This window comes from the organism of the source record quoted next, unplaced genomic scaffold, assembly GCF_019419815.1.
Source record: "Pyrus x bretschneideri cultivar Hongxiangsu unplaced genomic scaffold, Pyrus_bretschneideri_v1 Contig13, whole genome shotgun sequence".
Classification (NCBI taxonomy): Eukaryota; Viridiplantae; Streptophyta; class Magnoliopsida; order Rosales; family Rosaceae; genus Pyrus; species Pyrus x bretschneideri.
The window spans coordinates 8,429,984-8,448,188 of NW_025999424.1; the positions used below are offsets into that span (position 1 = coordinate 8,429,984).

The 18,205-nt window shown below is 35.6% G+C and overlaps 3 protein-coding genes across 5 annotated transcripts in view; 1 reads left to right on the forward strand and 2 right to left on the reverse strand.

The window, feature by feature from the left end:
* LOC125474989 overlaps positions 1-18,205 on the forward strand; it is a 33,038-nt gene continuing 14,833 nt past the window's right edge. For 2 of the 3 annotated variants that reach the window (XM_048579290.1, XM_048579292.1), the window contains exon 1: positions 16,851-16,946. In XM_048579290.1, the coding sequence (XP_048435247.1) occupies positions 16,937-16,946 (10 nt within the window). In that variant the 5' untranslated portion in view covers positions 16,851-16,936. Of the gene's footprint in view, positions 159-243; positions 344-16,850; positions 16,947-18,205 lie in introns of those variants that run through there. The other variant, XM_048579291.1, reaches the window with a different exon arrangement.
* LOC125474991 lies at positions 3,328-6,043 on the reverse strand. The gene is made up of 3 exons (XM_048579294.1): positions 5,781-6,043; positions 4,097-4,177; positions 3,328-3,996 (listed from the first exon to the last, which is right to left on the reverse strand). The coding sequence occupies exons 1-3, from the start codon at positions 5,905-5,907 to the stop codon at positions 3,536-3,538; spliced, it is 669 nt and encodes a 222-aa protein (XP_048435251.1). The 5' UTR covers positions 5,908-6,043; the 3' UTR covers positions 3,328-3,535.
* The window catches only part of LOC108866908 (26S proteasome non-ATPase regulatory subunit 10-like), a 95,822-nt gene continuing 83,573 nt past the window's right edge, over positions 5,957-18,205 (reverse strand). The window contains exons 3-6 of the mRNA XM_048579328.1: positions 10,920-10,983; positions 9,629-9,670; positions 6,481-7,149; positions 5,957-6,111 (exon numbers count right to left, since the gene is read on the reverse strand). Coding sequence (XP_048435285.1) covers positions 5,957-6,111; positions 6,481-7,149; positions 9,629-9,641 — 837 coding nt within the window. The 5' untranslated portion in view covers positions 9,642-9,670; positions 10,920-10,983. The remainder of the gene's footprint in view (positions 6,112-6,480; positions 7,150-9,628; positions 9,671-10,919; positions 10,984-18,205) is intronic.

The window sequence follows — 18,205 nt, forward strand, 5'->3', positions numbered from 1 at the left end:
AAAAACAAAAAAAAATAAGTGGCACTCCTATTGGTTAGAAGGAAGAGCAGGAAGAAAATGAAGGTTGGTTCGAAGGTAGTGTTTCTGCTGAGAGACTCAGAGGGCTTCGGCGAAGCCATCTCAGCTGCTTTCCGCCCAAGTCCAAGCAATTATACTGTGTAAGATCTCTTCCTATCAACCCTTTTAAGTTTGAGATCAAATTCATATTATATCGATTGATTTCGATGCGTCAATTTGTTGCAGAGAAGAAAGTTTCGAGCTTTCTTTGGAGCTCTATGGAATCCAAAATTGCAAAGCTTCTGGAATCCTTCGCCACTTCCTCGATCCCCAGGGCCAATATGAGGTTCCCCTTCTCTCTCTCCCTCTGTCTCTCATGGAATTGTTTAGGACCCAGAAACGGGTTTGTATTAGTATAGATTAGATTCTATGTGGGATTTGGGTGTTGAGAAATGGGTCGTGTATTTTCTAATGGAACGTGTTCTAGTTTTTATGGTGAAAGGTGAAATTTGTGACAATTTGGGGTTTAGATAGTGAGTGATTGAAATTGAAAATGATGTTAGTTTTTCAAAACCATGTGGGGTATAAAATCGACTCGGTTTTATGAAATTGTGAGTGATCTGTAAGGTCTAAAGGGACTTGATTGCAGGCGTTTTTCAAAGAATGCTTGTAGATTTGGTTTCTATGCCCATAGTGGTAGAAACCCATTAAATTACTTTGTAAAAATTTTGTTCCTTTGTGTTTCAGAACTCATGCGGTGACGATAACAGTGGAAGGTTCCACATTATTTTTTTTATGCAGTTTTCTGTTTTTCATAAAGTTTATCGATCTACCACTGCTCTGAAATGCTTTAGTTGTTAGGATGTGAGCCAACAGCTTTGATATTGTGTTGAAGTTTGTCGATTTATTGCTGTTGGGCTTGAGTTACTAGGACAGAAGTATTTATCTTCTAACATATCTTGAAGATAACAAATTAGGGGAGCTTTATAAAAAATTTCTCTTCAATTTTCTATTTTTCAGGTGCCTGTGCTGCTTATGGAATATGAACCGCCAATACTAGCCTGCGGTATTATAGAAATTCATCCTCAGTTTCTACAGTCGTTGCCCCGTTTTTCCTAGAGTCATCCAAGCTAAAGGGGGAAAGTAAATCTGCAACAAAATTTGAAAGCAAATGTTCACTTTATGGTATAGAGATTGGTTCAGAAACAGCCATAAGCAAGGCTATGGCAACCAAAACCCAGAAGCCACCGCCATCCTTGCAGATTCATCATGAACATTTGGCTTGCTTTCTTCAGTTGGTCCGTATTTGAAGTTGCCAATATATGTTCTTATCGGGCAAAGAGGTCACATTTCTGATAAAGAAGAGTTTCAGGTATACAGCTTTTTTATTACTTTATCTAATGCAACTGTCAACATTCAGTTTACCTAGAATTGTTGTGACATATGGTTGAATTCAAGTAGGGTTTGGAGGCCATGATAGGATAGTAATTTGTATTTCTACGATTTGCTCGAGAGATGAATGGGAAAAATAGTGTATGCTCAGTTTCTCCATGTTCCAATGCTGAAAGTAAGTCGCTTAGCCTTGTTTCTTTCTCTTCCCTTTACTTGTCTATCAATCTGTCTGTTTCCCGAGTGTACGTATATTGTCTAACTCTAGATGGTTTCTTTTTCAGATACTTTATGAGATTGGAGAACTTTTAGCAAGCACCTTGAACCTTTCCTTTTCAAGAGACAAGATCACATGGAATCCAACAAGAAAATCAAAAGACGATCGGGAGCCATGGTGTGCATTATATGGTTAAACCTCTACTGTCTGTAACATTAGAGGTTGGGACAAGATCTATCGTTGGGTGCATCAGGTTGAAAAAACTTTCAGTTCTTACTGTGATTGATATATCTATGTTCAACATCATAGTGCTTAGATGTAAAACTACTTCATCTGGATTCCCAGTTTGTGAACTGGCCATGAAGGTAATGAAATAGCTTTTGCTACAATTTAAATTTACTTATGGCTTTTCGTTTCCTTTCTTTCTTGGTTTCATTAGTGAACTGGTCTATTGTCTTAAAGATGATGCGATAATCTGAATGAGTAGTTCATGTGCTCATCCTGTTGGGTGCCTTGTGGGGTTCTTATTCGAACCTGTAATGTAGTAACTACAATCATATCATTCATCAAACAACAAAAACGAATTAGTCAACACAGAAAAACAAAGACTTCCCTTAGTAATACGGTCTAGTGGTGTTTCTCTTCACTTGTAAGTGAAAGGTCCCTCATAAACCACCAATTTATTCCTTAATATATAATCCATCAAATCAGTTACACCTCTAATTTTAGGATCCCACATAAACAGATACAATAAGAAATATAAAAGAATGAAATAGCTTTACAACCAACGTTCCACATTCCTATTAAATATTCCTTTCCCGTAAGTAGAAATGGTAATTCTAACTAGGAGGGGGAATTGCATCCAAGCAAATAAAGTAACTGGAACACTTGAAAGAAGTATGGTTGGAATCACAATCCAAGAATGTCCACGAACTATAATTAGAAGGGCAGCAGAAAACGCAATAATCATGGTTGCAATAGCGAAGAAAAGAGTGGCAAGACCAATTATCATCTGTGTGGGTAAGGACTTTAGGAAATCATCTTCTGCGTAACGTGATGTGAGAATTCCGAGAAACGTCAGCGTAGCAGTTGTGGAAGAAAAGAGTGATATAGCATCTGAAATCATAAATAACATAAACAATTTTTCATCGATGAATGCGGGAAAGCCGGTATCTTTGTTTCCTCCAGGAATTGTGATTATTGCAGCAAACATGATGGTAATAATAAGAGCACCTACAACAGTGTAAGAAGTTGCTGTCTCTTTCATCCATTTTTCTCCCTCCTTTAGCAATCCACTGTGACTCTTTGTGAATAGTTCCCTTGCTGTCAAAATTTCGTTGTTCCTCCACTCAAGAAACCTAGGAGGTATAATAGTCTCTACTTCCTGCATTGCATTGAACAAGAAGTACTGACTTATGAGAGCATAAAACATAATTTTCTATAATCTTTATTATATTAGGATTAACTAGGTACATTTTACATTCCAAGGTTGGTAACATGTGTTAGGTTGTGTTAATTTTAACATTTGTACTGACATATGAGAGCACCTACAATTGGTCACGATGTTCAATTTTAACATTTTACACATTAAGGTTTTAAGATTGTGTTAAATTTACAACTTGTGTTAGGTTGAACATCTGCTTACAATAAATCGAAAAAGCAAATAACTCTCTTTCAAAATGCAGCACCTTTAATGCAAGAAACGTTTTAGGATAACAACACCTAGGAAGTGGATAATGGGGACTTGTAATTCAGTTGGTTACGAACATTTTCCCGAAGTGTCGAGTCCAATTCTTCCCTCCCTCCCCCAGTCCCTAATAGTTGATGCTGATTTGGGTGATTATTACAAAAAGGGAAAACAAATTCAGAACCTCCCGAATACTTAATTTGATTCTTTCAGTTTATATGTCATATAGGCAACGTAATTAAGAATTATGTCGAATCAGAAATCCTAACCTTGTACCATTGCAGTTCACGCTGCATTTGCAATGCTGCCCCTGGAATACGATTAAGTTGTGCTTGTGCAGATGGGGACAACAGCCCAGCCATGTGTAGCTTGGTATGACTTTCGCTATCGGTAATCTGCATCACCCGCTCTTTCGCAGAGATCCCATATAGAAGGTTATAAATCTTTTCTTGACGACATTCAATGGCAAAGGCAAATATGCACCTTCCCTCGTCATTTGTTCGCCACAGAAGTTCAGGATTTGCTTTACATATATGAGTAATAAACTCCACATTCCCATTCCTAACAGCTTCGAAGATTGCACAATTCGCATTGGGATAACTCATTTGATGCATTTCCAAATCTTTATTTATCTCTTCGCACGCGAGCTTTAAAAATGCAAGTGAGTTGACGTGGACAATCTTCATTTCATATATGCGTTTGATTCCTGAGTTCGACATTTAAAGCCTAAATATTTAGAACTGAAGCTACTTTGAATAATTGATTTGAATTTCAATTTACGACAAATGAAATTGTTACTAGCATACCAAGTATCTCAACGATTTTCGAAACAAGCCCTTCCTTCTGCTTTTTTGAATGAGAAACAAGCTGTTCCACTAAACCTCCGACTGCAATGGAAAAAATGTTGGTGAAACTCATGGAGCATGTTGTTAGATGTACGACCGACCTAATGCAACTTGCATAATGGAAATTCAATGTTTGTAGACCAAGAAGGGTTTCATAACCCTAGAGGGGCCAGTTTGACCAACAGTTGACTTTTTAACCAACATGCTTCAAGTCCTATCCTAAGATACCACTAAATATGACAGTAATTAGACCTCACACATTTAAGTTCTCATTTTTTTATAGTACATTGTCTCGGCCACGGAAACTATGAAAAGTGAGACATGTATACTTCGGCTTGATAACTTTTTGACAGAACATAAGACACAAAAACTTTTGTCTCTAAAAATAGGATCTGTTAAATAGTATATAATGTGTGACAAACAGGCTTTTGTGCCTTTACAGAAGCTACTAAACGAGGCCCTAGCGTTTAGTATATTTAAATAATATGTAAATTTTGTATAAATATATCGTGCCTGTTGTGTAAAATACAATTTATAAAAATTATGAAAAAAAAAAGTTATTAATCCTCTCTCCTCTCACCCCCTTGGAGAAGTCTCTCCTCCCTCCTGCATCCTCGCTCCCTCTTCTCTTTCACGCAACGGCGCTGCGGTCCACCGGTCATCAACGACTGTCAAATTATATCTCCATAATCCTCTTCCCGTCCTCTTTCCAAACCCCATGTTAGTTTCTACAAACTCGTAATCGAATTTCCTCAATTTTCGATCTAAGAAACGTAAGGATTTTGATCTAAGAAGTTGAAAGTTGACGAAGATTTTCCACAGAGACGTAAGTTGTTTGTCTATTTTCAATATATTGTTCTTAGCTCATCGCATTTTCTTTCGACTATGTTCTGTAAAAGCTTTATTTTTCAATTCATAAAAGCTGTGGGACTCTTAAAAGTTATAGGCAAGAAGGGAATGTGGTAAAGTGAGCTTCATTGCATCCAACGCCTGCGAGTATTGCATTGAGTTTTCTTGGTAGTAATGCATTTTTTTTGTTTTTAATGTTTGAAAGTTTTGGTCTTGAACATCACTGGAATATGTGGTAGTTGATATCATATCTCTTCGAAGGCATTTGGCCTTACTTTTGCTAGGTGTGTTGATATCATATCTTTTCAACTGTTTCTTAATTTAAGTTTGTATTTTTTTTAATGGGTTAAACAGCTAATGATGAGAATTGAATTTTTAAGTAGAGTACTTATTTATAGGAAGCAGGGTCTTAGAGAAAATTGTAGTAAATTCAAATTCATTATTGTTATTTTCCTTTTATGGGTCTATTCTTAAAAACTAACACAAACGCATTTTGTATTTCTCATTGCCAAACATGCACTTATGCTCCCAATAATCTCCACAAATGAAGAAAACTCGCCTAATAATCTCTCAAATTTAGCAAGGTAGGGAGGTATTAGTGATACTAATTTAGTGTCGAACTTGTCATCTATGTGAGTTATAATTGAGACCTTCTACATACAAGTAAAGATAAATATCATGTCCTCCCTTGGTTAAAGTTAATCAGGAATTCGAAGTGGATAACCCAAAGTAGATCGTACCTTTTATGCAACACTTCCTAACTTGTTAATGATGGGAGAGGAAGGGGATAGCAAACCTGAGCGAATTGACCTCCTTCCGTTATTAGCTTGGGAATTTTCTTCATTTTGAACAGTTACAGAAATATGGTTGATGCGACGAGGAGGTTGTATGTCTATGCCTATCAAGACAAGAAAAAATGTCATAAAAGTGAAAGCAAATAATTAATAGAAAGTGAAGGGAGTATGTTGTACACTAACTGTCATAAATCCGTTGTTGCCAGAAATTGAGCTCCACTCCACTCCGGAATGAAGAAGCCCAACGAGCCAAAATTTCTAAGGAGGCCGCGTATCCGTCGATCGAAGTAAGGGCCAATTTTGAGCAACGGTTAATTAAATCCCATGAGATATCTGTTTATTTTAAACGTTAAGAATTTTTCAAAATAATTAGTTTGCTATAATAATTTGTAGCTATGGGAAAAAGAGTAAACTGTAGCTAGTTTTGTAATCACGATTTTAATTTGAAAACCCAAAACTTGTTTGATAAATAGTTTTAATTTTCAGGTTTCATTAAAAAATAATAATAATAATAATAAAAAATAAAAAATAAACTGAAAGCTATTTTTTCGGTTTTCAAACTTCGAATTTCAGTTTTTTTTTTTTTTTTTGGAAATTTGGAAGTAGTTTACTAAACAACTGAAATCATTATTAAAATAACCCTTAATTTTCATTTTTGTAGTCCTCAACAGCATGTTAGTACTCATATTTAATAACTTTTACCAAATTCTTTGGATAGAAAACAATTGGAGATTATTGTAGCGCCATGAGGTCCTTTGTCTGGCATTAAATCTTCAAGTGGAGTGACGGAGTAGAGATATCGAGCCACATGCCAATGACCATACAAACAAGCTAGCACAAGTGGAGTGTCGTTTGCAACATTGGGAATGCTGAGTAATTTTTTGTTCTTTGTTACCATGCATTGAGCCATTTCGGTAATCCCTTTAATTGCAGCAATAGCAAGAGCTGTCAGATCACCCTGTGATTTTATTTCCAAGTCGCCCTCTTCCATCAACGACACCAATTCTTTCACAATATCCACATGCCCAGCCTCAACTGCAATGTGAAGAGCTGTCTTCCCGGAGAATGGATGGCTTACTCTTACTGCGTCCGGATGTTGGATGTGAAAGTCCCTTGCAGTTTCCCAACGACCAGCTTGCACAGCCTCAAAGAAAGGTTTACACCGACTATAATCAAATCCTGTCAACGACACCAATTCTCTGACAATATCCACATGCCCAGCTTCAACTGCAATGTGAAGAGCTGTCTTCCCAGAAGATGGATGTCTTACTCTTACTGCCTCCGGATGTTGGATGTAAAAGTCTTTTGCAGTTTCCCAACGGCCAGCTTGCACAGCCTCAAAGAAAGGTTTACACCGACTATATTCAAATCCTGTCAAATTTATCGTGTTTGTTATTGTTAATTTCCCCATACTTGTTTAGTTTGATGCATGAACTATTCTGTAGTTAAACTTCAATCATAGAAACGATGGAAGATAATGTTAAGGGTTCCTTGTTATTTAACTTTTTAATGAAGTTATATGGAATTATATGACAACTAGAAATCATTCATGATTTCTACCAAGAAATCATTCATGCCATTTATTAAATACACAGTTTAAATTTGTTCGAATAATAACAAAATAATGCTAAATGCACATGAATATGAATATGATTACAAATATATGAAATTTATGATAAAATTAGCATATATGTCCTTGAGATAATTTACATTTTAATACAATACTCATGATTGTTGACGAGTGTGTGATTGTGCAAGGGAAAAGTGATCCAATATGATTGGAGGAGACTCATTTACAATAAAATCGCTATATAGTAATAATGTTATGACCAAAATATTTTGTAAGCATAGGAAGGTTATTACTTAATAAAGGTATAGTTAAGAAAATGACTTAGTTATCTTTAATGAAAGGTATAGTTAAGGAAAGTTTTATCTTTTACCATGCACATAATATGCACATACTTAGTACCATGCTTGCATTGTGCACATAACATGCACAGAAAATGACAAACTATGAAAAGCTCAGATTTGTGATCATATCATGTGCATGTCGTGTCAGCAATGAAAATTACTTATTGGTTATGACTTAATTAATCTGCTTGAAGTTGATGAACAAACAAAGTGAACAAACACTTATTCACTAATCATGACATTTTATCAACTTAATTTATTCCCAGCTGCCTTCAACTCTACCCATTAAAATCAAGGGTTACCCAAATCAAAAGTAGTAGGAAAAAAAGGAAATAAGAGTGGATTATTCTGAGAGATTCTTGCGCGCAGGCACAGAATAGGAGGGGACATCTGCTGGAGGCAAAGGGAGGAGCGTCAGATGAGCGGAAAGAGAAGAAAGGATTGGGGTGGGGTTAAGGGTTAGGATTAAGGGTTTCCATCTCTTCCAGGAAGCCGCGACCGCAAAGAGGGCAAACAAGATTGGAGGTAGGTGAGGGGGTGATGGAAACCGTACGGTAGCACGGTGGCAAAAGTAAAGCTGGGGGCGATTGGACCGCCAACACTGCCGGAGGGAGAAACAAGAGAGAGACCTATTGATCGAAATAACCCATTTATATACGAGGGAATTTGGTCATTTTAAGTATTAAGAAAATCCTATTTTGGTCATATTGTTGTGCACATTGTGTGCATGCTTTGTACATATCCCAAAAGATTGAAATGATATATAGTATTAGTATTTAATTTTTTTTTTTTTTTTATCAATATATGTATTGTAGTTTGATATGACATTCCATAAAGTGCCATCTTAAATTTTCACGTTTTGAGCTTTGTTTAAGGTAACTTATACTGATATCGATATATTTATTGATATTTGTATAAATTTGTATATCGATACTTTAAACCATACACAATTGTACAATTGTGGTATAAAAATATAGAAAAAATTAGTATCCAGTCCTTAAGTTACTAATGTTCTTTGATTGAAACCTTATTAGTTTTCAGATTTTGATCGAGGTCCCTAGCATTAATGTAATAATGAATTTCCATATCAGTTACATAATTTTTAAAATAAAAATTAATAATTTATTTAGGATTTTAGTACTCACACATTTATTAAACTTCTAACTAATTTTCAATTCAAATCATTTCCAAAATAAATAAAAAATTAGAATAAGTTTGTACCCCTTAATTTTTTATGAAAAGGTTTCCAATTTTTTAATCTTATATGTACCCATTCATGTAATTTTTTAATTTTTTAATCTTAAAATGTACCTATTCTTAAATATACCAATTTGTTGTAGTGAAATGTACCCTTTTTTTTATATAAAATCTGTTCAAATTTTTTCTAATCCATTTTTAAACTTATATGGGTACATTCTTTTTCTTGATTTGAGAATGTATCCATGTCAATTTTAATCAAAGAAATTTACTAATGTTATTCAGCCTAATATCTATTTTTTTTTTTTGTGTGGTTTTGAAGAATGTACCCATATTTTGGTACAATAATTTTTTTTTGTTAATTTTTGATGAATGTACCCATGTTTACATACATACACACACACACACACAATCTATTGGATGGTATAATTTATATTTTAATAATTTTAATCCACAAATTATGGGTTTTTTTAATTTAAAATCTCATTAATACAAACTATAAATTTTAATTTTTAATTTAAAAAATATAGTAACCTACATAGAAATACGATATCACATTAATTTTAGAGATTTCGATCAAAAATTGAAAACCAACAAGATTTCAGTCAAACAATATTAATAATTAGGAATCGCATCTAAAGTGTCCCAAAAATATATCATAACATTTTCTTAAAAAGATATAGACGATTATTTAATTAGATAAAGAAATAATAAATGATTGTTTTGGCAGGCAGAGACACACCTGCCCATGCCATGGTCACCCACACCTTGTGCCACGTTCAACCTGTGATTCCGGTGGAGCATATCACATATACACACATAAGTAGGAGGACTAGAATTTGTGAGACTTTATAATACGTATAAAATGAAAGGTTATACCAATTAAATTACTACTTTTTAATTCTAATATATAGATTATAAGTTCATAACCCTAGCCCATTCCCATTTTGGGCGGAACAGATCTACAAATTCTTTGATTCCAGTTAGTAAGAGGGATCTTGAACTAAGAAATAGATTCTAGAAGCTAAAAAAGGGTATCCTGAGCAATTTCAATAATCGGGTTCATTGATATTCCTGGTATAGTAGATGCTATCACACATACAATCATACTCAATTCGATGGAATTGTTTGATCTTAAAGGGGATCTTCTATAATTTCGCACGTGAGGGGTTAGGTTTATGGAATTCTATGGGTTCTTGTTCCTATTTTGACTCTTGTATACAAAGCCAGTCTCCCTGGACTCTCTAGCCACGTACACCTCTCTCTTCCATCTTCTTCACAGTTTCACCGCCAAATCATCTACGGCAGGCTTCACTGCCAAACCCATCTCAAAACCCCATTTGGAGCGGGAGAAATATGGGTGCTCTGCCTATGAAGATTCAATATAGTCTTTGAGTATGATTTTTTTTGCGTGCTTGATGGAAAATTAGAAAATGCTGGTTAAGGTAGAAATTGGAATTGAAAAATACAGAAATTTTGAGTTCAAATTGCTCAAATTCTTCTTCCTAATTTTTTGTCATTAATTTCCCATTTCCACTTGAAGTACACAAGTTTCAGATCTTGTGTTATTTTTTTCCGGACCCATACACCACAACACATTCTAAGACAATCCTTACGTGGCTAGCGAGTCGGTAGAGACTTGTGAGCGAGTGTCCGTAGCAAATCTCATATATAAATTATTTAAACAAATAAAAAATTAGCTGTCAAAGTAAAGTAGTCTAATTACTACTTACAGATTGAAAGGAATTACTAGGTAAGAACAAAACCATTGAACATACATATATTTGAAAAGCAACTTCATAGTATAAAGTCATTCATCATCTATACTATAAAGAGATGTTCAAAACATGTTCTAAATATTATATCGTCATTCATCAAATATTTTATAAAGAACACGAGTTATAGGAAAAATAGTAATAATTCAAAATAACCTCAATAAGCATGTTGTCTCATAAAACGTAATCAGTAAATCATGCTTTTCATGTATGCATTACTACTGTTAAAACATGCATTTTTAGAAAGGGTCCACTCACAGATACTTTGCTGCCGAAGAGACACGCAAACTAGTAAAGATGAAAACGCCACAGATAATTGCCCCTAAGCACATAAAGTATACAATTAATAAAACTCTACTCAAATGATTTAATTTGGAAAAATGAATTTCAAAAACGGATTCAGGACGTCGAAATTAGCCTACGAGGGATTCCAGGTGAAACTCGAAAAAGTCAACGCTGACAGTTGATCGGGTCAAAGTCAACGGGTCTGGGCCTAAGGGGCTTGGGTCCAATAGGTTTTAGGGTTTAAAGGGTATTGGGTGAATTGGGCCGAAGGCCCTAGGTGAACAGCCCAAAGGTCTCAATTCAAAAGGTTCAGATTCCAAGGGTTTTGGGTTGGGTTTAAAGCTCATGGGCCGAAGCCCTTTTTGGTCGGGTTAAGAGTTTAGCGGGCTAAGGGCCCTAGTTTCTCGGCCCAAAGGCCTTGGTTGGGCTGCTGGGTTTTGGGGTTAATTGGCTGGGTAACCCGGCCCAAAGGCCTGGGTTGAGGGTGGTTTTCAGGCCACTCTTTGGCTGGTTTCTGGGCTACTTTCAAACGCTCATAACTTATTCATTACTCGATGAAATCAAGTGAAACAAAAATAAAAGTTGTAGTTCTCGACGAGACAAAGAGATTGATACCTCATACGCCGGCCAACTCGCAATGGTTTGACCGGAACATTCCTCGAAAGGGGCGGTGCTAGCTGGAAAATTTGGAAAAGCTTCCCCGAGCTATTTTCTGCGATTGAAATGTATACACAACTTAAAACAAGCTTCGATCTAACCCTAAAACACATCCCAAGGGTTTTTAGAAGCTTACCAATGTTGGAAAATCACGAAACTCGATGGAGAAGATGATGAACAGTACCGGCGAAAGGAAGATAAGGTTTGGGGTGTTCTTTCTTCGAATCTTAGTTCGCAGGGGTGATGGTGTTTAGTTGTTGTTATGTGGTATGATGGTGAGGGAGGTGAGGGTTTGTAGAGAGGGAGGGCACGGATGAGAGGGACAGAGTTAAGGGAGGGTGAGATATATAAGAAATGTATTTTCATTAAATGAAACTGGTTACATTTGGAGTATTTATACACAGCAGCTAATAATATTTAGTTAACAACTAATGTAACTAATTAAGCTATCTATGAATTAGTTACAATAGAAAACTTAAAGACTAAGCAATTGATGACTTGGACTCATTGTTGGCTGTTGGGTTGACTGAGAATAATGTGTCTTTAAGATAGAGAGTGACAGAGAGACTGCGAGAGTCAGAGAGACTGCGAGAGTGAGAGAGATTGCGAGATCGGGAAAAGAGAGAATGGGAGTTGGTGTTTGCCACGTAGCAGCGTGAGGCAGAAGAGAAATCGAGATAAAGGGTCCGGATTAGATTAGGATAAGGAACCAAAATGTAACTTCCAAAAACGTGTAAATATAGACACTCGTTTGACCACCAGCACAAAATGACGATATCACTACTATTAAAATTCAAAGTTTCAAATTGTTTTTCATTATTATTTTTTTACCCTTTTCGCTTTAACCGACAAGATATGACTTGCCTTTCCGTTATTTTTTGCCGCCTTTTGCTAGTGGGTTCTTTGAAAAGAGAGAATGGGAGTTGGTGTTTGCCACGTAGCAGCGTGAGGCAGAAGAGAAATCGAGATAAAGGGTCCGGATTAGATTAGGATAAGGAACCAAAATGTAACTTCCAAAAACGTGTAAATATAGACACTCGTTTGACCACCAGCACAAAATGACGACATCACTACTGTTAAAATTCAAAGTTTCAAATCGTTTTTCATTATTATTTTTTTACCCTTTTCGCTTTAATCGACAAGATATGACCTGCCTTCCCGTTATTTTTTGCCGCCTTTTGCTAGTGGGTTCTTTGAAAAGAGAGAATGGGAGTTGGTGTTTGCCACGTAGCAACGTGAGGCAGAAGAGAAATCGAGATAAAGGGTCCGGATTAGATTAGGATAAGGAACCAAAATGTAACTTCCAAAAACGTGTAAATATAGACACTCGTTTGACCACCAGCACAAAATGACGACATCACTACTGTTAAAATTCAAAGTTTCAAATCGTTTTTCATTATTATTTTTTTACCCTTTTCGCTTTAACCGACAAGATATGACTTGCCTTTCCGTTATTTTTTGCCGCCTTTTGCTAGTGGGTTCTTTGAAAAGAGAGAATGGGAGTTGGCGTTTGCCACGTAGCAGCGTGAGGCAGAAGAGAAATCGAGATAAAGGGTCCGGATTACATCAGGATAAGGGACCAAAAGGTAACTTCCAAAAACGTGTAAATATAGACACTCGTTTGACCACGGGCACAAAATGACGACATCACTACTGTTAAAATTCAAAGTTTCAAATCGTTTTTCATTATTATTTTTTTCCCCTTTTCGCTTTATCCAACAAGATATGACTTGCCTTTCCTTTATTTTTTGGCGCCTTTTGCTAGTGGGTTCTTTGTTCTTTGCTCTTTGCTCTTTGCTAAAGGAAAATAAAGATTTCGGTATCTTTTTGGGATTTACCGATCAATGAGATATGGAAACCGATTCCATTCCAATGATTTTGGTATCTTTTGGACGGAGTTACTGGGATTTTTCGGTTGGATTTGGAATTGTCAGGAATTTTTAGGGAAAAGTGAGAAGTACATGAAAAATGATGGAATTATAATAATAGGGAGATTAATTTTTTTTTTAATAAATTTACAAACCAATTGACGTGGTTGTTGATAATTGAATTATTACTTAATTGTTGATTAACATATTTTGAGCTTTTTGGTATAATAGTTATATTTGTTCTGTGTTCTTTCTTTTTGTTTTCTTTCTGTCCGTTCTTAGAATGTACTCCTTATCCAGTGAAGTGTAATTTGATGTGTTAGCTTAAATGAAAGGTTTATCTCTTCTCAAAAATGATGAATCCAACATGTTACTCTGATCTTCTGATCATTGCCCTTCTATTCAATATCTTTTAAATTCAACTGTGAGTTCGAAGTTAAAACTAAGTAGATTTGTTGCATATTCTTCGTGTGAAGATATTCCAAAGAGCCAGAATTCTATTATGCGTGAGAAGCAAAATATATGTGATGAATTTGGATTTTGCAGTCTCTAGATGAGGAGAGGCTCCACGCCTCTTCCTTTGGTTTTGTGGGATTTTAATTTAATTAATTTTTTTGGTCATTTACTTTGCCTCCCTTTTGGTTTATAGTGTGATGTGCATCATTGGTGATGGGCTCCAATGATATCGGATGCTTTAGGATTGAGAGCAAAACATCTAAATTGATTGGTGAATCAAGTATTGGATGCTAGCATCGGCTAAATTCTCTCGATAATTGGTTTAGTTAGTACATATTTGTATAAAATTTTGATAGCAAATGGGTTATATTCTTTCTGTATTTGGTTCACAAAGGGAGGGCAACATTTTTCGGGCTTTGGATATTAAAGACTAAAGATGGTTTTACTTTGCTAATTAGTTTAATTAGTATGTAGTTTGGTGGGACAGAAGAATCACAGTTGGTAATTTGTTTGGACCTAAAAGTACACTATGGACCCAAGTAATCAAAACCTTTGAATGAGCAGAGTTCTAGATCATCACATGAGTAAAATATCAAGAGGTGTTCGAATGCAATCACATTTGTGATGGCGAGATCACCTAACCAGGCCTAAGATCACGCATGCCAGCATGCTGTTATTCATTATTCGTTATTATCCTTTGGATAAAGGATTTAAACGAGATAATAGGATGCAAATTATACCTCCAAGCAAGTAGTGTGGTTCAAATGGGTTTGGGATTCTTGTCATCGGATTGGAGCAGCATGGGGGTTTAATCATAAATGTTAGGATGCATGGTCTTCATGCATGCATAGGTAACTTACAAAGAGGATGAACTCCAGTAGCAAATTAGATAGGCATCTGCAACGTGTAGGGCATATGGACATTGAGAAAAGCAAGGTGATTGTTTTGGCAAGTGAATAGAACCGTGTGTGATATTCCAACCAATTCAATAATGGGATAAATGATAATTCAATTGAGTTGGCAACGGCAGCATAAACAGTGATAATAGCAGTCCTTATTATTCAACTCAGACTAGTAACTCAACATCTTCTGACTTCTGCCTGTTTCTTCATGCATATAAGATTGAGTAAGGGAAACTAGCTTATAGAAAAATGAAAAAGAAAAATGGAAAAGAAAAAAAAAAAAAACAGAAAATGGTTGTAAAATTGTAAATTATGGCCGTAGCATTGCTTCATATATAAGGGTACTCTAATATTCATTTGATAATTTGTAAATTGAACTTTTTTAATTGTTGGTGTCACCCGTTTAGTGCTGTTATACTGGGTAGCCTTTGGTAGGGCAGGTATTTGGAGGATGATGAATGGTGGGAGGCATATATGATAATGTAAAATTGTATTCAGATTATATATGCAGGAAATTAAGAAAATTAAGGTCTAGAAATGCTATTCCATGATCTCCTACTTATTCTTGCAATTTTTCAAGTGGATTGATTATTATATTCTTGCCACTTTTATTTTCTCTGCGTGGAAAATTGGAGGGGTGTTGGTATAATGTGGATATGGCTAGGGTTTAAGAACCAATATTGCTGCTAATTTTTCAGGATAAGAAAGTGAAAAGAAAATGCTTCGAGTCAATATTCAAGTATCAAAAGTTACGACATTGTACGAACAAGTTCCAAAATTTAATTGTAGCCCAAACCATGAAAAAAGGGTGGATGAATTGATCACTCATTTTACACTTGTTTCGATAGATTAATCCAAGGCAAGTCATGTAAAATTACTTTTGATTTTCTTATTCACTGGTGTTAAATTGGTTGAACTGGAAAAAGTTCAACAAGATCAATGGTCAAGAGATTCTAGCAAATTAGGGTTACATATATGAAATTTTAGCAAAAAGTTCATCCAAATTTTGAAACCACCTGGAATTCAGACTAGCTAAGCTGCTTCCAATTTCAACAAAACCTCATCTGTCTTAATTTTTAAGAGATGTATGTCAAAACATCGGCCATTATATTAAATTTGAATATTTCCTATTCTAACTTATTTTCATTTTATCAATAAATAATATGTGACGTTTGTATGTTGCTTTGAAAAAGTGTGCAATTCTTTCACTTTTTGGGGAAAAAAAACGTATAATTTAACTACTCCTTGAAATTGTATGAAAAAATAAAAATATGTATGTATGATCGTAAAATGAGTATTAAGTAGCACTGTACTTTCATATCTCATCACCGCACCATAGCGAAATACTCTTTATTGGCTCCAATGGACGGAGGAAGCTAGGTTGGCCAAAATATATTTATCAGTTCAAACATGGTGTGCCATTAATTTTTTAGAATAAGAAAAGATGGAAAAAGTTTCTCAAGCCAATATTCAAGTATCAAGCATATATCACGAGGTGTGCCATTAATTCTACACTTGATTTGTTAGAGAAATTGGTCTGTTCTACTCATTTGCCACTTGAAACAAGATTTGAATCGTACTGTACTTTCTAAAATTGAAAAGTCGTCTTCTTTTCATCTACTCTATCTACAATCTAATTAAGTTGGGTTCTATGACTTTCAAGGATTAGTGACAAATTTTTAAAATGTTAGAGCGAGATTTTACCTTGACGTCATAAACCTTACCCCAGAAAGAAGAAAAAACAAATGCCATTGATTTAGCTAGTCAGCATTACGGTTTGCTGGTATTCTTCTTCACTCGGAAGTGAGAGGTCTTAGATTCGAATCTCGTGGATGGCGAATTCGATATCAAATTAGGCTGCTCGTTGTGTGGCTTAGCCGAATTCCCCATTCCTTTAGTGTAAAAATATCGATGTACTCAAAAAAAAAAAAAAAAAAAAAAAACAAATGCCACTGATTTTTTTTAGGTAGGATTTTATTATTTAAACTCCACACAAAAAAAAAAAAAAAACAAAACAAAACAAAAAAACAAAAGCGGCACTCGATCTCCTATATATTGCTAGTGCGCGCGCCTCCGGACATTAGTTAGGAGAAACAGCAGAAAGAAAATGAAGGTCGGTTCTGTTAACCCAGTATCTTAGATTCTTATGAAGATAGAAAGAAATAGAGACAGAGAACAAAGATTATAGAGAGAGAGAGATCAGAGAGAAAAATATCTGATTGAATTAATATCTGTATCTTACTATTCAAGCTATTACAAGATGGAGTTTTTATATCCTTAGTAAACCGACTCTTATAACAACTATAACAGACAAGCTAATCTGTTTACATGTGGCATCATCTCAGCCTTACATTCTTATACTTCTAACATCCCCCCACAATTTCATGCATGGAACCGCCAAGCATTAGATTGGTACAATGAATTCTAAACAAAGGAGCACTCAATCCCTTGGTGAGAATATCAGCAAATTGTTCTTGAGAAGACACAAATTGAACAATCAATTTGTTCTTGGCAACCCTCTCTCAAACAAAGTGAACATCTATCTCAATATGCTTAGTGCGCTGATGTTGGACTGGATTGAAGGATAATGCAATTGCTGAAAGATTATCACAAAATAATACAGGAGAAGAACAAACAGAAACCTTCAAGAAAGCCAGAAGCTGTTGTATCCAATCTAACTCAGCAGCCGTGGAAGAGAGGGCTCGATATTCAGCCTCAGTAGACGATCGAGAAACAGTTTGTTGTTTCTTAGATGACCAAGAGATGGGATTGGTACCTAAGAAGACAACTAAACCGGTTGTAGACCTCCTATCATTAGGATCACCTGCCCAGTCAGCATCACTAAAAGATTTCAGACTCAAATCACCCTTGGAATATGTGAGCCCCAGATTCATAGTCCCTTTTAAGTACCTTAAGATCCTCTTGACTGCTGTAAAATGAGAATTCATGGGTGCTTGCATAAACTGACACACCTGATGCACAGAAAAGGCAATATCGGGCCTAGTAAATGTGAGGTACTGAAGAGCCCCTACTATACTCCTGTACATGGTTGGATTGTTATAAGGCTGACCATCATCCTTCAATAGCCGAGTATAAGGGAGACAGGGAGTATCACAAGCTTTAGAATCAATCATTTCAGTTTTATGCAGCAGATCCCTTATATATTTAGTCTGTGATAAGAACAAACCATTTGGACCCCTAGTAATCTGAATCCCCAAGAAAAAATGGAGAGGTCCCAAATCCTTTATATCAAACTCAGTTGTGAGAGAGTGAATGACTTGTGTAATAGCTGCAGAACTGCTCCCTGTGATGATTATATCATCAACATACAACAATAATATCACAACAGATTCACCAGCATGCTTGACAAAAAGAG